At 46.4% G+C, this 21,483-nt stretch overlaps 1 protein-coding gene across 10 annotated transcripts in view; it reads left to right on the top strand.

The window, feature by feature from the left end:
• Positions 1 to 19,073, top strand: part of DLG1 (discs large MAGUK scaffold protein 1) — a 103,682-nt gene extending 84,609 nt beyond the window's left edge. For all 10 annotated transcript variants that reach the window (XM_077347925.1, XM_077347931.1, XM_077347927.1 and 7 more), the window contains 7 exons: positions 344 to 385; positions 3,105 to 3,155; positions 6,320 to 6,421; positions 9,583 to 9,755; positions 17,082 to 17,191; positions 17,485 to 17,576; positions 17,886 to 19,073. In XM_077347925.1, the coding sequence (XP_077204040.1) occupies positions 344 to 385; positions 3,105 to 3,155; positions 6,320 to 6,421; positions 9,583 to 9,755; positions 17,082 to 17,191; positions 17,485 to 17,576; positions 17,886 to 17,992 (677 nt within the window). In that variant the 3' untranslated portion in view covers positions 17,993 to 19,073. The remainder of the gene's footprint in view (positions 1 to 343; positions 386 to 3,104; positions 3,156 to 6,319; positions 6,422 to 9,582; positions 9,756 to 17,081; positions 17,192 to 17,484; positions 17,577 to 17,885) is intronic.
• The last annotated feature ends 2,410 nt before the right edge of the window (positions 19,074 to 21,483 follow it).

Genomic DNA, 21,483 nt, shown 5'->3' with positions numbered 1-21,483 from the left:
AGGGCAGGGTTGCTCTGGTGTTTTAGTGTTTTTCCACTCTTCTGTACATCTAAGGACTTTCTTTGTCTCCTGTAGCGTTTTTGAACTGTACTGTTATATTTTGAGTGCATAAACCATGAGTAGCAAATCAGCCCATCTGATCTGCTTGCAACAGCTGAGTTGTAGAATACACTTATGAAGGCCAAATTAAAAATTGCCTAGTATGATTTGTCCTTAAAGGAAGTTATTCCCATGCTGTTGCTTCTGGATTGCTGGCCATTTCTGTCCCTTTGATACACTTTTATTCAAAACTCCTGTGATCTTATTGCAAACTTACACTCCCCTTTTTTTGTTGCTTTTCCAGAACAGGTAACATCTAATGCCAGCGACAGTGAAAGTAGCTACCGTAAGTATGGTTTTCATTTTCACCTTTGGATGTTAGCTTCGAGGCGTTGGGTTTCTTTCCTTGTGGTTTGCACAAAGGGTCCAGGGATCTCTGCAGCCATTTTCATAGGGAGGTTTTGTTCCAGGCCTGATGAGCTCTGGAGTTTGTGCCAAAGGCCTCATTCCCAGCTCTCTTGCATTCTTTTTGTTAGACTGGGTCATTGAGGGATCCAAGCAGTAGACGGCCCTCCTGCTGTGTTTGTGTCTGTTCACTCCTACACATAAGCAGCCTCATAAAGCACCACCCCCAAAGAGGAGCTTGGAGACGAAAAGCCTAAAAATCCCAACTCCCAGTAAAACTCCATAAGCCCTCATGGGCTTCTTCTGCATTCCTTAGACTGTGCAGTAACCTTCTGTGATCATTCTTGTTGACCTCCTCCTTTAATTCTTTTTTGTTTCTTGTGTTTCAATGGCTGATCTTTATTTTAGAGTGTATGCTCCTCAGTCCCCTGGCACAGTGAGGATCCAGGCAGGGAGAGGGGCACAGCCATGGAGGCATCTTGTCATCACTGCTTAGGGAACACCTATTACACATGGTAATCACTCTCTGTCTGTGGCATTCATGCATGCAGACTGATGGATTCTGTGCCTGCAGAAAGCCTTATTTGGGGCTCTCTAGAACTAAGCGCTTGGTGCCAGGCCTGCCCAGCTGGAGGAAGGGAACGTTAATGGGCAGACTGGGATGAGTACAATCTGTGCATTCCCACTTGGCAGCACTTAGAACTTCCTCCTGTAAGATTCCTCCTGCAGCACCTCCTCCTCCTCCTCCAAAGACCCCCTGTTTCCTTTTGTTTCTCCTTAGGGGACATCTTCCCTTCCTTCATTGGGGCGGGCATTTGTGGGGTGCAGAAAGAAGGGACTTGGCTGCCTAGATCAAGGTCCAGGGTGGGGTTGGCAGAGCTCTTTGTCAGATGAGTGATGGACTTCATTTTAAATTATTTACAAGTTCTTATGATTATTATTATTATTGAGATTTATTATATTATTAGATTTATTATTATTTAGATTTAATATTAAATCTAGAAATAGGCTTGGGGTAGCTAACATCAATAAAAATACATATACAGAAATGAAATATTCAATGTTAATTTTAAAAATTCTTAAGCTAAAGCTCATTTTTAAACATTCTTAATCTAAAAACTGTCTAGAGTGCACTGGATCTGACAACTTGGCTCAGAGTAATTCTGGCATCAATTTTGTGTCCAGATTCCAAGATGGAATGGGAGCAGGAGGGAGGGGGCTTATTGGTGTCATATTATGCTTACATTGGCTTCAGATTTATACCTGGTGGAAAAGTGCTGTCTTGAGGCACCTTGGAGTGTCCGCTACGATAGGGCCCAGTTCTCGGCCAGCAACTTATTCCACCAGGCTGGAGCCAGGGCCGAAAAGGGGACTGCCAGTCTTTGGGGCTGGGGACTGCCAGTAAGTTGCAATGTGCAGATCTGGAATTCAACCAGTTCTGCAACTGAGCCTTCGGGGAGGGCGGTATATAAATCTAAATAAATAAACTGCCAACGGACTGGAGGTCCCTGGCCCTCGTGAGATTCCACCTGCCTGGTGGAATGAGCTCTCGGAACAAACCTCTTTTGGACAAACCTTCCATTTTTTGAAGGGAACATTTTGCCTTTTAGGGCTCCCTTGACTTAAGTTGTTAACCATACAGGCATAGTTGCTGGGCGGGCCTCAGTTGGATGGGTACCAGATAAAAGAGATGCTCTTGGCCCAAAATCAAATACAACAAAGTTGCTGGTTAGTCACATCTGGTTAGTGGAACATGGTTTATCCTAGCAATGGACGAGAGAGCACAGCTGTTCTGTGTTGGACTCTCTCTATGGACTAGGAGGCTTCTGGTAGAAGCAATAGTGATCATCTTTTGTATTTTTTTTTTTTGCAGAGAATTAGTACAGAAGTAAAAGAAATTGCTTATTTATATACAACCCTATATATGGAGGGAGTTTTAAAATGTGAAATAGATTTTGAAATAGATCATGCAGTCGTGTGTATAGCTTCTTTACACATTTTACTGTTGTTATAAACATAAAAAACAACAACCACCTCTCTTTCTTATCTACACTATCATAGCTTCTTTAAGTCTCAGTGTTTGGGAGAACAATGAACACAGGGATACTACACTTCAGTTCTCCATTTTGCCAGTGTGCCTGCAGTCACACTGCGGGCACACTGGCACACAAAAAGTCAGTCACACGCACTAATCAATATCGTGGTTAACCAATCTGTGTTTTTAATGACTACTGTATTTACATTAATACAGCTTCCCTTTTGGAGGGAAACTGTTACTGGGCGCCCTATAGCTTCTGTGTTAACTCGCTATGAGACGAATACAATAGGAACAATTTTAACTCTTTCAAGACTGAAGTGCCAACAAGTTTTGTCTTTCTATTTTTCTGCAGTAAGGTGGGGGGGAAGCTGGTATCCATTTAACCTACACACGAACAAGTGGGCCTGAGAGAGCAAAATTAGCAAAAGGTTGCCCTCTGAGCTTCTGTGACCCAGTGTGGATTCAGAACAGAGTGTCCCAGGTTCTAGTCTAGCCTTTGCACCATGGTGGCTTGTAAAGTGGTATTTATCAGCATTTCATTGAGTGCTCCTTTCCTAAACTTTATTGTAAAAATACTTTCATTGATTGCTTGGAAAAATGTATTTTCTATACAACTTTCTAGGTGGCCAAGAGGAGTTTGTTTTGTCTTACGAGCCAGTCACTCAGCAAGAAGGTCAGTCACTCAGCAACCAATAGGCCATCATAGAATCCTAGAGTTGGAAGGGGCCATAGAGATCATTGAGTTCAAACCACCTTCTCGATGCAGCATCAGCCTAAAGCAGCCTTTCCCAACCTTTTTACATTGAGAAACCCCTAAAACATCCTTCAGGCTTTGAGAAACCCCAGAAGTGGTGCCATCATGCAGAATACAGTTGGGAAGCATAGCTGTATACATACCTCTCCTTCCTTCCCCCGCCAAGCCCATCAGCCATTTGGGGAGGCGTGGATGGATCAACATGAACATGCATGGTCATATATGTACGCCTGGCCTAGACCAGAGCCCCTAACTGTCTTTGTTCTGGCCCCTACCCGGTGGAATGAGCTCCCAGAAGAACTGTGGGCCCTAGCAGAGCTCTCTGAGTTCCACAGGGCCTGTAAGACGGAGCTCTTCCACCAGACATTTGGTTGAGGTTGGGTGGTGGTCCTGGGGTCCTGGGTATGGCATTAGACTGAGCCATTGGGTTATCTTCCCCTGTTTTTACCATCATCAGTGTTGAGATCTGGACTGATTCCAATGGCTCTGCTGCAGGGAGAGGAGAGTTAGTATTTTTACCGCCATCTTGTAAAGTTATAGATTTTTAGCTTTTGGGAATTGTTTTATGTTATTGTTGTATATTGTATGTAGTTTTTATGGATTGGATATTGTTTATGTTACATGACTGAACTGCCGCGAGCCAGCTTGCTGGGAGCAGTGGCATACAAAACCAATAAATAAATATCAACTGATGAATGTTTCACAAACATTAAAAAATATATAAAAAGTTAATTAACTCCCACCCATTCAGGAAACTCTTCCTCAGCCATCAAGAAACCCCATGGTTTCACAAAACCCTGATCGAGAAAGCTTGGCCTAAAGAATCCGGGATAAGTATCTGTCCAGTCACTCCTTAAAGACTGCTAGTGGGGGGAACTCACCACTCCTTAGTCATAGAATCATAGAATTTTTTATCCAGCCTATATCATTGTACTTGTAGTTTAAACCCATTACTGCGTGTCCTCTCCTCTGCAGCTAACAGAAACAGCATCCTGCCCTCCTCCAAGTGACAACCTTTCAAATACTTAAAGAGGGCTAACGTGTCCCCTCTCAACCTCCTTTTCTCCAGGCTGAACATTCCCAAGTCCCTTAGCCTATCTTCATGGGGCTTGGTCCCTTGGCCCCAGATCATCCTCGTTGCTCTCCTCTGTACCCTTTCAATTTTATCTACGTCCTTTTTGAAATGAGGCCTCCAGAACTGCACACAGTACTCCAGGTGTGGTCTGACCAGTGCCGTATACAATGGGACTATGATATCTTGTGATTTTGATGTGATGCCTCTGTTGATACAGCCCAAAATGGCATTCGCCTTTTTTACTGCTGCATCACACTGCCTGCTCATGTTTAGCTTACAATCCACAAGTACCCCAAGGTCTCATTCACACAGTGTTACCTAGAAGTGTATCCCCCATCCAGTAGGCATGCTTTTCATTTTTCTGACCCGGATGCAGAACTTTACACTTACCTTTATTAAATTGCATCTTGTTCTCATTTGCCCGTTTTTCCATTGTGTTCAGATCTTGTTGAACTCTGTCTCTATTTTCTGGAGTATTTGCCAGTCCTCCCAATGTGGTGTCATCTGCAAACTTAATGAGTGGTCCTTCCACCCCCTCATCTAGATTATTAATAAATATATGTTAAAAAGTACCAGACTGAGCACCGAGCCTTGAGGTCACTACTCACCTCCCTCTAGTCTGATGAAACACCATTGACAACAACTCTTTGAGTGCGGTTCTCTAACCAATTCCCTATCCACCTAACTATCTGAAAATCCAGTTAATAGTCCTTCAACTTATCCATCAGAACATCATGGGTAATCTTGTCAAAAGCTTTACTAAAATCCAAGTAAATGACATCTACCGAATTTCCCCAATCCAGCAAACCTGTTACTTGGTCAAAAAAGGAAACCATGTTGGTCTGGCAGGACCTGTTGGAGACAAATCCATGCTGACTTCCTTGGATCACCAAATTGTCCCCCAGATGTTTGCAGATCGCTCCCTTTAATATCTGCTCCATTATCTTCCCCACAACAGAGTTCAGACTCACTGGTCTATAGTTTCCCGGATCATCCTTCCTCCCTTTTTTGAAGATCGGAATAACATCTGCTCTCTTCCAGTCCTCCGGGACATCTCCAGTCCTTAAAGAGGTCCCGAAGATGATGGACAAGGGTTCTGCAAGTTCTCTGGAAAGTTGCTTGAGCACTCTCGGGTGCATTTCATCCGGCCCAGAGGATTTGAACAGTGCAGCTAATGCTTCTTGACAACCTCTCTGTCCGTGTCAACCTGCCACCCAGACACTATCCCTTGGCTACTGCCATCTCTAGATGTGCCTAAACCCTTTGGCCTGTGGGAAAAAACAGATGTAAAATAGGCGCGGAGCCTTTCTGCTTTCTCTGCATCCTCCGTTAGAGTTTGTCTATCCGCACCCAACAGTGGGCCTATTGCCTCCTTTACTTTACATTTGCTCCTCACATAACTGAAAATGGGCTTCCCTGGCCAATCTTAGCTCACTCTCAGCTTTGGCCTTTCTGATGATTGATCTACAGTGCCTAGTAACTTGTAGGTACTCTTCTTTAGAGCTCTGTCCCTCCCTCCATTTCCTGAACATCTCCCTTTTCTTTCTTAGTTCCTCAGCCTGAGATGTTGGCAGAATCAGCGGCCCAGGAGTCTGCCTCTCCTCAGCTAGGGACAATCCTTCTAAAGCAGATCTGCCATTTCCCCCTCCCCTGACAGGCTGTCACTTTGGTTGGTGATGGTTGTTCAGTGACAGATTTCCCCTCAAGCATGAGAGCACAGTGCCCAGACCTTTATGATGCACCACAAAGTCAAAGAGGTTCCACTCACTGTTTGAGAGGATTGCATGGTCCTTGGCATTTGCACAAGCTGATGCTGGGAGGCCCACTCCATCATTCACTTGTAGAGCCAAACAATGTGAGGCCGAACATCCAGCATCCCCCCCCCTCCTCCTGGGAGAGCAAGCTCCCATTGCAAGTGGGGGGGGGAGCTCATTAGTACCTGAATGGTGGCCCCTGTTGCTTGCAGGGAAAGCCTCAGCCATAACATGTGTGTCCCTTTTTATTTCAGTCAGTTACACGCGGCCAGTGATTATCCTAGGACCTATGAAAGACAGGATAAATGACGACTTGATATCTGAATTTCCAGACAAATTTGGATCGTGCGTCCCACGTATGTATGGCAGATCCTTTCAAGGGAGGCTTGTTGTGATGGTGTTTAGATAAATGAGCATGTGCACACACACACATGAAGTTGCCTGAGATTGAGTCAAACCCCTGGTCTATCAAGGTCCTTGTTGCCTACTCAGACCAGTAGCAACGCTCCAGAGACTCTCAGATTGCCTCCTGTTGCATTCACTAAACTGGGAGTGCTGGGGCATGCAGATGCTCAGCTGCTGACTCACGGCCCCTCTGCTGAAGGCACCAGCAGTGGAGGGGTACAGCCCTAGCAACACTTGTTGGGGGGGGGGGGGTAGAGCAGTGATTAGGATGTTTAGCTAAAGACTTGACTAAAAGAGAGGAGTTCTTTCTTATAAATAAATGCAAACTAGCAAAAAGAAGATGTTCTTAGTCCCATACAGTATTATAGCTGGTCCATCCAAGTTACAGAAGTGCCAAAATGTGGAGGGTGGGGGCAAAGGAACAAGGTAAACGGCCACTGGACTTCTCTCCTGGAATAAAGAGAAGCTGGGTTTCCCGTTGGCTGGTCAGGGAGGCAGGGTTTAACTAAAAACACCCTCCTCCTGGTTCCTGCCCTGCGTGTTGCACCTCATCCCCAGTTGGACCCTCCAAGAGCCATAACACTCATTAACTGAAACTGACTATTGGTTAAACTTTAACATATTTCACATATTAAATGTAAACATGCTTTCTTTTTTTGTAATAGAAAGAAGAGTAGGAAGGAAAGGGGATTCAGCAACGCTTCTCTAACTTCACCTGTACTGTGCCATCATAGTGCTTTGCAATAGGGTCTGGAACTTAGTTTGGGAGGGCCAGATGTCTTCCTTATTTCAAGGGAGAAGGACCCTCTTTGGTAAGTCCGCTGGCCGTTCTCCCTCTGGAACGGAGGACATCTGTGAAGCTGGGCTCTTCTCCTAGATACCTGGGTGGGTACTTAGGTTCCAAAACTTGCTGCAGTACCTGCCTGCTGAAGGTGGCTTCTGCTGAACTGTACTGGTTGATTTTGTAGTGTCTGGTGAAGGTGGCCAGGGAGGACCACGTCGCTGTTTTGCAAACTTACAGTACTGAAGCTCTATCTTCTGTGTGATTAGGTACGCCTTGAGACCCCTCCTAACATCCAGCTTGTGCAATTCCTTTTCTTTAGGATGTTTAGGGTCTGTACAGAAGGAGGGAAAAATTATTTCTTGTGACATATGGAAAACCGTGTCTGTTTTTGGTCTGAATGTTGGATCTGGTCTTAAGACTACCTTGTCTTTGTGGAAAACACAAAAAAAATCTGGCCTTTTGGAAACGGCCACCAACTCAGACATGCGCATTGCTGATGTAATTGCTACTAGGAAGTCACCTTCATGTTAAGTCTGTTCAAGGGAATAATCACCATGGGTTCGAAGGGAGTCCATGTCAGGGTCCAAAGAACAACATTCAGCTTCCAAGTTGGGAATCTAGGTACCTGTGGAGGAGCTTTAGCTGTAGTGCCTTTCAGGAAACGCACTATGAATGGGTGAGGAGACAACTGGAACCCATCACCCTGTGGACATATAGTGGCGATGGCAGCCACTTGTCTTCTGAAGGTCGCTGGCTTGAGACCCTAAGCTACCCCATCCTGTAAGAAGTTGAGTAATGCTGTGATGGAAGGTTCCATGAAGTTTACCTTTTTCCTTCTTCCCCATCTTATGAAGGCTTTCCATGTGACATTGTAGATTTGTGTAGTGGAGGCCCTCCTGGAGGCCATAATGGTCACCCCTTCCTCCTGCGAATAACCAGCATCAGTTAGAAGTCTCCTCTCAATTTCCAGATGGTCAGTTCCATCCAGTCTGCATCTGGGTGCCAGACTGGGCCCTGTCGCAAAAGGTCTGAAAGTTTTAGTTGTGGTTCTGTTATCATTTGAAGTATGAAGGAGAACCATGGCCTCCTGGTCCAGTGGGGTGCTACCAGTATGCCTTCTGCTGCACAATCTTGAGAACATTTTCTGTTGTGCTCTTGTATTGGCTGCCAGGTTGGTTGAGCCATTTTTTGAGAAGCCCGGGAGGAAGAAGAGCTGTTCTCACCAGAGGTAGTGGTTCTAGGGCTAGCTGATTATTTATGGGCTTTCTTCGCCTTGGATAGAGCGGCCCTGGGTGGGGCAACACTCACTGGGCCGTTGCTTCTCGTTCCACTTGCCCCTAAGGGGCCTCCAGCTCATCCACTGGGAGAAAATCTTCTTGGTCCCTGTAGGATGCTATTTTGGTCAGGAAAATTCCACCACGAATATAAAAAATGCTTTCAAAATGGCTGCCGCGATTCTGTACACGCGCCAAAAAGCGGCTGCCGTTCTTCCTGCTGCCTACGTTCTAGAATTTCCCCTGTACGGCCGTCATCTACTTAGAAAGAAAGGACTCAAAAGGTGAGGGGGGGAAGGTTAGGTAGAGATAGGTAGTAAGGAAGTCTGGAAATATTATAGAGAAAGTTTAGGAAGAAAAATAGCAGAGTCTAGCTACAGTGCTCTCCCTTTCGAGGCAGGAGAAAGACTGGGGACGAGGTGCAATGCGTAGGACAAGGACCGGAAGGAGGGCACTTTTAATTAAACCCTGCCTCCATGAGCAACTGATGGGAAAACCCAGCTTCACAGGTGTCCTCCTTATTCCAGGGGGAGAACAAGGAGAGATTGGAGGGAACAGGAATCTGAGCTGGGGGAGGCAAGATGCTGCTCAATCCCTAAGAAGGGCTCTGGCAGAAGGGGTAAGCAGCCAGAGGCTAGAATGGAAGACTCAGAAAACCAGGAGTACCGCGCAGGAGCAGGAGGATGGATGGGATTAGGGGCACGGCCTCAGCAACAGCAGGTTGCTTTGGATGGGACGGGCAGGCGGAGCAGCAGAGGCCTCGCAGGAGGCCTTGCTTTCTCACTGCAGCTAGCAGTGCTCCTTCCCCACAGACACAGGTCAGTGGGAGCCTTTGGCTGCACACTGGCTTGCTGGCAGCTTGGCCTTCTAGGAAGCCTCTGTGTGACAAAGCATTCTGCTTGGGTCCGCTGTCCTTGGGAGAGTGGGGCCATCTGTGCCCTGCAATACTGGTGGGCTCTCCATATCTCCATTGGGAGCTTCATGCGAAACAGACCTGTGTCTTGTCTCCTCCTGTCTAAATGCTTTGACTGCCTGCTTTCCTGTCTTGGTACAGACACCACTCGCCCAAAACGAGACTATGAGGTGGATGGACGGGATTACCATTTTGTAATGTCCCGAGAACAGATGGAAAAGGATATTCAGGACCACAAATTCATTGAAGCTGGACAGTACAACAACCATCTATATGGAACGAGTGTTCAGTCTGTACGAGAAGTAGCTGAAAAGGTAGGCTGCTGCCAACGCACTCCAGAGGTTCAAATGAAGCAATATTAGGGCTGGATGTCTTTGGAGACGAAGATGGGAAGGTCTTGGGATCATGGTGAGTTAATGTCAGGTCAGTGCAGGGTAGGAGTGGAAAAGGTGAACTTCATGCTGGGTGTCCTTAAGCAGTCCAAAAAATAAAACAGCCAATATTGTCATTCTGTTCTTATAGATGTTGTACCCCCCCTCATTCATTCATTCATTCATTCATTCATTCATTCATTTATTATATTTCTAGGCCGTCACTCTCCGTGGACTTGAGGTGGGTTACAAGTCATATAAACCCTATAAAGCCCTACCTCATAGAACCTTTCCATAAAATAAACATAATCCCGTAGCTCCCTTCCCACCCAGCTGCCATCCACCTTGGGGGATTGTAAGATGTAAATGCTTAGCCTGAGGAATAGAATCATAGAATCATAGAGTTGGAAGGGGCCATACAGGCCATCTAGTCCAACCCCCTGCTCAACGCAGGATCAGCCCTAAGCATCCTAAAGCATCCAAGAAAAGTGTGTATCCAACCTTTGCTTGAAGACTGCCAGTGAGGGGGAGCTCACCACCTCCTTAGGCAGCCTATTCCACTGCTGAACTACTCTGCTTGTGAAAAAAAATTCCTGATATCTAGCCTGTATCGTTGTACTTGAAGTTTAAACCCATTACTGCGTGTCCTCTCCTCTGCAGCCAACAGAAACAGCATCCTGCCCTCCTCCAAGTGAGGAGGGGCCTCATAGATTTTATTCCTGGCTTCAACCAAAGACCTGGTGGAAAAGTTCCGTTTTACAGACCCTGCAGAGCTGTGATAGCTCCATCAGGACCCTCAGCTCTCCTGGGAGCTCATTCCAGCAGGTCAGGGCTAGGACCAAAAAGGCCCTGGGCTGGGTCAAGACCAGGCATACCTTCCTAGGGCCACAAATTTCCAAGAGATTAGCACCCACAGATCAAAGAGCCCTGCAGGGGGTATAAACAGACAAACAGTCCTTCAGGCAGGGCCCAAGCCACAGATGGCTTTAAAAGTCAAAACATTAGAATCATAGAATAATAGAGTTGGAAGGGACCACATGGGTCATCTAGTCCAACCCTCTGTACTATGCAGGACACTCACTTCCAATCGCTCATCTACGTAACCTGCCACCCCTTGAACCTGATCAGGGCATAATTGATAGCCAATGCAGCTGCCTCAGCTCAGGCTGGATATGGGCCTTCCAGGGTGTCCCAATGAGCACCTCAGCAGCTGCATTCTGTACCAGTTGGAAGTTTCCATGTCAAGGGTAAGCCAGTGTAGGGCAAGTTACAGAAGTCCTGTCTAGAGGTGACCGTTGCATGGATCACCATGGCCAGACAGTCTGGGGTAGGGCACTAGTAGCCTTGTTTGGCGCAGATGGTAAGATGCTATGTGGGCTTCTCCTGTGACCTGGGCCTCCATAGAAAGGGAGGCATCCAGGATCACCCCCAAATTCCTGGCAGTGGGCACGATGTTAAGCAGTGACCTTGCCGGGGTGGGTAAATGCGTTTCCTGTCATTCCCCTTTCCTGCTCAGCCATATGACCTCCGTCTTGGAGGGGTTGAGTTTCATGTGGCTTCCAAACATCTGGCAAATGTATCCGGGGGGGGGGGGATTGGGTGGCCATCCATGAGAATGTCCGCATATTGGTGACAACCATGTGTCATCAGCATATTGGTGACAACCCAGCCCATAGCTCCAAACCAGCTGGGCCAGAGGATGCATAAAGATGTTATATAGCATGGGGGAGAGTACCACTCCCTGTGAGACCCCACAAGGAGTCAACAGAGATACGATATATCCTCCCCCACAACCATCCTCTGTGTCTGGTTCTGGAGACAGGAGCACAGTCATTGAGTGGTTGTGCCCCGAATTCCAGCCCTAGCAAGGCGGTGGGCCAACAACTCATGGTCAACCATGTCAAACGTGGCCAACAGATCAAGTATGGCTGAACTGCCCTGATCCAGCCGGCACAGAAGATCATCCACTAGAGTGGCCAACAATGTCTGCACCTTGTGGCCGGGACAGAAGCCAGACTGGTATTGATCAAGCGCTGAAGCAAGTATGCCAGGAGCTGTTCTGCTGCGGCCCTTTCAGCCACCTTGCCCAGAAACGAAAGATACAGAAATGGGTAGTAGCTGGCCGGGTCTTACAAGTCCAGCATTGTTTTTATCGGTAGGGGACAAACCACCACTTTCTTCAGCACCTCTGGGAACTCTCTGGTAAGCAGGGTGAGATCAGTGATTTCTCCCAGATGGCCTCCTATACACTGGTCCCTCGATTTGAGTAACTAAGATGGACAGGGATCAAGGCGGCAAGTGGTCGCCCTTATTGACCCCAGCAACTCATCCACTTCGGTTTCTGAGAGCTACCTGAAGCCATTATTATTATTATTATTGTATTTATACCCCGCCTCCCCCCGAAGGCTCGAGGCGGTATCCCCTCACCATCAAACGTATCTCCTCACAATAGCCAATGGGCCCCTAGTTCCTGATGGGTGGGTACAGTAACAAATTGGGAGAACCCAGTTTTCCCACGTACTACTGCCAAGACAACTCGTGGCCATCCTCTAGTGATGCATTCATTTTATTCATTGTAGCCCTGTTTTCTAGCCTTCAAGATCATCCTTTTTCCTGATTCTGTCTTCTGTTATGTTGCTGTTATTTGAAAATTTAATAAGTACCCGCTCCAAATCATTTACAAATATGTTGAACAACAAAGGGCCCCTGACAGATCCCTGAGGCAGTCCACACATCACTCCTTTCCAAGGAGATGACAAACCATTTACAAGCACTCTTTGGATGTGATCTGTTAACACCTAACGGTAATAGGATCCATACTGCATTTTACCACCTTGTCAATAAGAATATCATGCGGAACCTTATCAAAAGCATTGGTGAAATCAAGGTGAATTATGTCGACAGCATTCCCCTGATCTAGCAAAAGAAGAGATAAGGTTAGTCTGACATGACTTGTTCTTGAGACATGACTTGTTCTAAAATTTTGCCAGCTGTAGACGTCAAACTGTTGGGGTGGTAGTTACTCGGATCCTTCTTTTTCCCCTTCTTGAAGATGGGGACAACATATGCCTGCCTCCAATCTTCTGACATTTCACCTGTTCTCCAGGAATTCTCAAAAATATTGGATAGGGGCTGAGAATCGGCAAATTATTTTACTTGGATGCAAGAACTTGGATGCAGTTCATCTGGCCCACAGGATTTGTTTTCATTTAAAGAAACTAGATGTTTATGGACTACCCCTAGAGTGATCCTTTTCACACATGCTATTGCCAGGACAAGTCTTGTCCACCCTATAATGATATATATGATATATGGTTTTTCTTACCTAAATGAAGAACATTACATTTATCACTATTGAATTTCATAGAATCATAGAATCATAGAGTTGGAAGGGGCCATACAGGCCATCTAGTCCAACCCCCTGCTCAACGCAGGACTAGCCCTAAGCATCCTAAAGCATCCAAGAAAAGTGTGTATCCAACCTTTCCTTGAAGACTTCCAGTGAGGGGGAGCTCACCACCTCCTTAGGCAGCCTATTCCACTGCTGAACTACTCTGACTGTGAAAAACCTTTTCCTGATATCTAGCCTATATCGTTGAATTGGAGGTTTAAACCCATTACTGCGTGTCCTCTCTTCTGCAGCCAGCAGAAACAGCATCCTGCCCTCCTCCAAGTGACAACCTTTCAAATACTTAAAGAGGGCTATCATGTCCCCTCTCAACCTCCTTTTCTCCAGGCTGAACATTCCCAAGTCCCTCAACCTATCTTCATAGGGCTTGGTCCCTTGGCCCCAGATCATCTTCGTCGCTCTCCTCTGTACCCTTTCAATTTTATCTACGTCATTCTTGAAGTGAGGCCTCCAGAACTGCACACAGTACTCCAGGTGTGGTCTGACCAGTGCCGTATACAATGGGACTATGACATCTTGTGATTTTGATGTGATGCCCCTGTTGATACACCCCAAAATGGCATTTGCCTTTTTTACCGCTGAATCACACTGCCTGCTCATGTTTAGTTTACAGTCCACAAGTACCCCAAGGTCTCGTTCACACACAGTGCTACCTAGAAGCGTATCCCCCATCCAGTAGGCATGCTTTTCATTTTTCTGATCCGGATGCAGAACTTTACACTTATCTTTATTATATTGCATCTTGTTCTCATTTGCCCGTTTTTCCATTGTGTTCAGATCTCGTTGAACTCTGTCTCTATCTTCCGGAGTATTTGCCAGTCCTCCCAATGTGGTGTCATCTGCAAACTTGATGAGTAGTCCCTCCACCCCCTCATCTAGATCATTAATAAATATGTTAAAAAGTACCGGGCCGAGCACCGAGCCCTGAGGTACCCCGCTACTCACCTCTCTCCAGTCTGATGAAACACCATTGACAACAACTCTTTGAGTGCGGTTCTCTAACCAATTCCCTATCCACCTAACTATCTGAAAATCCAGATTGCAGTCCTTCAACTTATCCATCAGAACATCATGGGGAACCTTGTCAAAAGCTTTACTAAAATCCAAGTAAATGACATCTACCGAATTTCCCCGATCCAGCAAACCTGTTACTTGGTCAAAAAAGGAAACCAGGTTAGTCTGGCAGGACCTGTTGGAGACAAATCCATGCTGACTTCCTTGGATCACCAAATTGTCCTCCAGATGTTTGCAGATTGCTCCCTTTAATATCTGCTCCATTATCTTCCCCACAACAGAGGTCAGACTCACTGGTCTGTAGTTTCCCGGGTCATCCTTCCTCCCTTTTTTGAAGATCGGAATAACATTTGCTCTCTTCCAGTCCTCCGGGACATCTCCGGTCCTTAAAGAGGTTCCGAAGATGATGGACAAGGGCTGTGCAAGTTCTCTGGAAAGTTCTTTGAGTACTCTCGGGTGCATTTCATCCGGACCAGGGGATTTGAACTCATCCAGTGCAGCTAAATGCCTCTCGACAACCTCTCTATCCATGTTAACCTGCCACCCAGACACTGTCCTTTGGCTATGGCCATCTCTAGATGTGCCTAAACACTTTGACCTGTGGGAAAAAACAGATGTAAAATAGGCACTAAGCCTTTCTGCTTTCTCTGCATCTTCTGTTAGAGTTTGTCCATCCGCACCCAACAGTGGGCCTATTGCCTCCTTCACTTTACGTTTGTTCCTCACATAGCTAAAAAATCTTTTCTTGTTACAATGGGCTTCCCTGGCCAATCTTAGCTCACCTTCAGCTTTGGCCTTTCTTATGATTGATCTACAGTGCCTAGTGACCTGTAGGTACTCTTCTTTAGAGCTCTGTCCTTCCCTCCATTTCCTGAACATTTTCCTTTTCTTTCTTAGTTCCTCTTGAAGTTCTCTGTTCATCCAAATAGGCTTCTTAGAACTCCTGCAGTGTTTTCGTCTTTCTGGGATAGTCATTGATTGAGCATGCAATAGCTCCTGTTTGAGTAGCGCCCACCCTTCACATGCTCCCTTCCCTTCCAGCATTGTCGTCCATGGTATGACACTCATCATGTCTCTGAGTTTATTAAAGTTTGCCCTACGAAAATCCAACATCCGCGTCTGGCTACAAGCTTCCTTGGCTCCCCATCTCAAAAGGAATTCTATGAGGACATGGTCACTTCCCCCTAGGGTCCCCACCTCCTTCACCTCATCCACCAACTCTTGCCTGTTGGTTAGTATTAAGTCCAGTATGGCTGAACCTCTTCATTGTATTAGTTTCAGCCCAGTTTTCTAGCCTGTCAAGATCATCCTGTATTTTGATTCTGTCTTCTGGTATGTTTGCTAACCCGCCAAGTTTAGTGTCATCTGCAAATTCAGTAAGCACCCCCTCTATTCCTTCATCCAAATCCAAATCATTTATAAATATATCGAACAACACAGGGCCCAGGACAGATCCATGAGGCACTCCACACGTCACTCTCCTCCAAGAAGTATTTGGTTTCATTTAAAGAAACCTAGTGTTTATGGACTACCTCTACAGTGATTCTAGGCAGAAACTCCCATCATTTATCACATGAAATATTTTGCCACATTGAGCAAAATTCCCCTCTCAAGAGAAGACTGAACAATAGGAATTGAGCAGTTCACTCCTTTAAATCTGCAGTGTTCCCATCTATAGTTATCAACAGCGAACTAGGCTTTGAATGTGGCTGAAAGGAACCTCCATGCTCAGCAGGAGCGGCAGTGGAAAGTTTCCTTCTTTCTGCTTTCTTTGTAATCTCCCTATGAAATTTGTGTGAAACAAGTTGCTGGACTAGAAGGATCACTGGTCTGACCTGGCACAACTCTTAAGAGAGCCAGTTCGGTGTAGTGATTAAGAGTGCAGACTTCTAATCTGGTGAGCTGGGTTCAGTTCTGCATTCCCCACATGCAGCCATCTGGGTGACCTTGGGCTCGTCACAGCACTGATAAAGGTGTTCTGACCGGGCAGTAATCTCAGGGCTCACTCAGCCCCACCTGCCCCACAGAGTGTCTGTTGTGGGGAGAGGAAAGGGAAGGCGATTGGAAGCTGCTTGGAGACTCCTTCAGGTAGAGAAAAGCGGCATATAAGAACCAACTCTTCTTCTTCAGTAATCTCAGGGCTCTCTCAGCCTTACCTCCCTCACAGGGTGTCGGTTGTGGAGAGAGGAAAGGGAAGGCGACTGGAAGCCCCTTTGAGACTCCTTCAGGTAGAGAAAAGTGGCATATAAGAACCAACTATTCTTTTCTCTCAGCCTCACCCACCTCACAGGGTGTCTGTTGTGGGGAAAGGGAAGGCATCTGTTAGCTGTTTTGAGACTCCTTGGGGTAGAGAAAAGCAGCATACAAGAACCAACTCTTCTTCTTCTCCTACAGTAAACTCAGGGCTCTCTCAGCCTCCCCACCCTCACAGGGGGTCTGTTGGGAGGAGAGGAAAGGGAAGGTGACTGTAAGCCACTTGGAGACTCCTTCAGGTATAGAAAAGTGGCATATAAGAACCAGCTCTTCTAAACAGGGTTTGTCTCTTGTGGCCCTTCTTTGCATACCCAGAGGATTGCTGATCACCGCTGTGGTGTGGCAGGTGAATTCCCTCCAGGCCAGGATGGATTCTGGGGATTTTTTTTGGGGGGGGGGGATCCCTTAGGCGTCATATTAGGATCACTGTATAATAATCAAGAGTTGCTGTCTTCTGCCCTAGCAGTAGGTGTGTGTTCAGGATGGCCTTGGGCATCAGGCCACCTTCTGAAGCTTGCCTGCCTGAGTTTGGGCCTCCTGATTTCAGGCACTGCCTTCTGCTCTCTAAAGCGCCCCTTTCCCCTCTGTGCCAGGGCAAGCACTGCATCCTGGATGTGTCCGGAAATGCCATCAAGAGGCTTCAGGTTGCCCAGCTGCACCCCATCTCCATTTTCATCAGGCCCAAATCAGTGGAAAATGTCATGTGAGTGTGCAATCAGCGCCTCTCCCTGGCTTCTGTCTATGACAAACCCTCTTTTCTTTTTTTTTTCTTTTCTTTTTTTTTTTTGGGGGGGGGGGAGTGAGCAACCATAACTAGGGGCTTCTGCCTCCTGACCAGGGGAAGAAATTCAGGCCCAAACCACATTCAGGACATATGGAACACCGTTCAGAGACTGTCTGTTTCCTAAGGGCCAGAACTTCATTTGTTTAAGTGAAAACTCCTTAATCCATCACAATTGATGCTGCTAATGACTTCATAACCTCTAATAATTTCAGGGAAATGAATAAACGATTAACAGATGAGCAAGCTCGGAAGACATTTGAGAGAGCCATGAAGCTAGAGCAAGAATTTACAGAACATTTTACAGGTTGGTCAGATCAGTGGTCCGCAATCTTTTCAAGGCTGTGGACCAACGGTGGTGGGGAGGGCGATCGCGCGGCCACACATGCGCAGCCGCAAACGGGTTAGATGACTCTGCATGGGCCTTGGTGACCCTGCATGTTGTGTGGCTAAAGAGGAGGCGGGAGGAGGGTCTCTGACCTGGCACAACTCTTGAGGAGGGTCTCTGACCTGGCACAAGACCTGAGGCACAGGGGTCCGATTTGGCAGAAAGCACTGCTCTCCGTCCTGTGGGCCAAACCACTGACTGATGTTTTTCTCTCTCCCCTGCTTTTAGCAACAGTGCAAGGTGACACTTTGGAAGACATTTACAGCCAGGTCAAGCAAATAATTGAAGAGCACTCGGGCCCTTCCATCTGGGTGCCGGCCAAGGAGAAGTTGTGAAGGCCAGCCGGCCCCTCCAATTCTGTTCAGGAACCGAAGGCTTCCGCTTTCTATGGGGCACTAGGCCTGGCAGCCCCCCCACCACCACCACCTCCAGTCTCTCCCCTGCAGGGAGGTGGTCTCACAGCTGCCATGCCCTATGGCTTCTGGTTGTATTTTACACTCTGTACCCTTTCTAGGTAATGACTGGGGAAGGCACTGGCAAACCACCCCGTATTGAGTCTGCCATGAAAACGCTGGAGGGCGTCACCCCAAGGGTCAGACATGACCCGGTGCTTGCACACCTTTACCCTTACCTTTACCTTTACCCTTTCTAGCTTAGACCAGTTTGAGTCTCCCAATCTGCTTTTGTATGGCCAGTTTCTCAAATATCAGGGGCAGCAGCTTGACCAGCTATTGTGGATGTTGGATGGGGAATTACATAGTAAACTCCTTAATGTTTAAGGGAAAAGTATCCTTCAGAGATTTTGAGAAATAAAAGCTTTAAAAATTTCCTAATGAAATGAAAGAAAAGTGGTCTTAAATTATGTAAAGTGTAAGCACTCTATGCTTAACTTTAATTGCATGGTTTGGTTCAAGAGGCTTGGTTTCAGGATTTCATGTTATAGTTTTCTTTTGTTGGTAACAAATACATTTTAAATGAGAAACTTTTTAAAAAATGTCCATGGGAATGTATGCAGAATTGCCATGGCTGCTTCACAAGGGAAAACAAGCTTTCATAATTTCTTAAGAATGTTCTTAATAGTCTATTTTTTCATGTTTTGCTGGGTCTGGGGGGGGGGTCTTCCATTTTCTTAAAAGAGCACAAGCAAGAGGACTCTGTTGGGGGTTTCTGACAGGCACATCTGGCGGGGAGTGGGGCTGAGCACTCCAGGCTTCTGTGTGCACCAGAGGAGCTTCTGCCTCACCAGTCTTCTCGTGCTTCTAGTCAGGATGAGAAGAGTTCTGCTCAAAGTATATGTTCTTAGAAATCTTAATGGCTATTTTACTCACAATAACTGCCTATTTTGTTAAAATAAGCATATTATATACATATATATAAATATATATATAAATATATATTAAACTCTCTTTAACTAAACTGTGGGGATTGTGTTCTTTACATAGCGCCAGATACATCCTCTTTCACCCAGGACTAAAAGCAGACCCAAAATCATCTCCCTCTACATTGCAGGAATGCTTGGAGCATTGGGAGCGGATCGTCCTTGGGCTGTCTTGGCCCCAGACCTTTTAGGGCAGTGTTTTTCAACCTTTTGACTGTGGAGGTCCTTTGAAATGTTCTTCAGGCTTTGAGACACTCCAGAAGTGATGTCAACTGACCACACCTCCCTTGTCATGCCCCTGGCAGTGACATGTCACCAGATGTTTCATTCCGCAAATCCTCTCTCACCTCATCCACCAACTCTAGATTGCAGATTCACCTCATCCACCGTTTGATAAATTAAATTGTCAGCCAGGCAGGTCAGAAAGTTGCATGACTGAGGACGCTTCGCAGAGTTTGTTTCCCAGCACACATCTGGAAAATTGAAGTCACCCATGATGACAAGGTCCTGCCGCTTGGATATTTTCTCAAGCTGCTCACAAAGTGCAGCATCCACATCCTCTCGTTGGTCAGGCAGTCGGTAGCAGACACCAACCACCACACTGTTTGTTTTCCCCTCGCTTATTTTCACCCAGATGCTTTCCACTGTAGATATGCTCTCCTTCATTAGAATTTCCTGACAGGTAATCCCTTTCCTCACATACAGTGCCACTCCTCCACCTCTTCGATCTATTCTGTTTTTTTCTGAACAGTTCATATCCATCCACCATTACATTCCAGTCATGAGAATCATTCCACCAAGTTTCTGTGATGCCTACTAGATCATACCTTTCCATCAGCATGAGAAGTTCCTGCTCTTCCTTCTTATTGCCCATGCTTCGGGCATTAGTATAAAGGCATCTGAATCCTTTTACTTTTGGTTCCCTATGAGCTGGCCTTGCCGGTTGGGCTGCCCCCGATGTTCAGCATTGGAATGGGCTGCCTAAGGAGGTGGGGTGCTCCCCCTCACTGGCAGTCTTCAAGCAGCGGCTCGACAGATCCTTATCCTGGATCCTTTAGGATGATGGTGAGGGGTTTGGAGACCAAGACATATGAAGAAAGGTTGGGGGAGCTTGGTCTGTTTAGCCTAGAGAAGAGATGACTGAGAGGGGATCTGGTAACCATCTTCAAGTATTTAAAAGGGTGCCATATGGAGGATGGAGCAGAATTGTTCTCTCTTGCCCCAGAGGTACAGCCCAGAATGAATGGGATGAAATTAATTCAAAAGAAATTCCATTTAAACATCTGGAAGAAGTTCCTGACAATTAGCACGGTTTCTCAGTGGAACAGGATTCCTTGGGAGGTGGTGAGTTTCTCCATCTTTGGAAATTTGTAAACAGAGGCTAGATAGTCATCTGATGGAGAGACTAATTCTGTAAAGGCAAAGGGGTGGCAGGTTACAGTAGATGAGCGATTGGGATGTGAGTGTCCTGCATAGTGCAGTGGGTTGGACTAGATGACCCATGAGGTCCCTTCCAACTCTATGATTCTATGATCCTGCATTGAACAGGGGGTTGAACCAGATAGCCTGGATGGCCCCTGGAGGCAAGAGTTGGTGGATGGGGTGAAGGAGGTGGGGACCCCTTTTGAGATGGGGAGCCAAGGAAGCTTGTAGCCAGACGCGGATGTTGGATTATCGTAGGGAAAACTTTAATAAACTCAGAGACATGATGAGTGTCATACCATGGACGAGAATGCTGGAAGGGAAGGGAGAATGTGAAGGGTGGGTGCTACTCAAACAAGAGCTACTGCATGCTCAATCAATAACTATCCCAGAAAGACGAAAACACTGCAGGAGCTCTAAGAAACCTATTTGGATGAACAGAGAACTTCAAGAGGAACTAAGAAAGAAAAGGGAAATGTTCAGGAAATGTAGGGAAGGACAGAGCTCTAAAGAAGAGTACCTACAAGTTACTAGGCACTGTAGATCAATCATCAGAAAGGCCAAAGCTGAGAGTGAGCTAAGATTGGCCAGGGAAGCCCATTGTAACAAGAAAAGATTGGTGTTTCATCAGACTGGAGGTGAGTAGCGGGGTAACCCAGGGCTCGGTGCTCAGTCCGGTACTTTTAAACATATTTATTAATGATCTAGAGAGGGGGTTGGACTAGATGGCCTGTATAGCCCCTTCCAACTCTATGATTCTATGACTGCTCATCAAGTTTGCAGATGACACCCAATTGGGAGGACTGCCAAATACTCCAGAAAATAGAGACAGAGTTCAACGAGATCTGAACACAAAGGAAAAATGGGCAAATGAGAACAAGAACAAGATGCAATATAATAAAGATAAGTGTAAAGTTCTGCATCCGGGTCAGAAAAATGAAAAGCATGCCTACTGGATGGGGGATACGCTTCTAAGTTACACTGTGTGTGAACGAGACCTTGGGGTACTTGTGGATTGTAAGCTAA

This window comes from Paroedura picta, chromosome 8 (assembly GCF_049243985.1).
Source record: "Paroedura picta isolate Pp20150507F chromosome 8, Ppicta_v3.0, whole genome shotgun sequence".
Lineage (NCBI taxonomy): Eukaryota > Metazoa > Chordata > Lepidosauria > Squamata > Gekkonidae > Paroedura > Paroedura picta.
The sequence above is the reverse complement of the archived record's forward strand: the minus strand, read 5'-3'. Positions and strand labels throughout refer to the sequence as shown.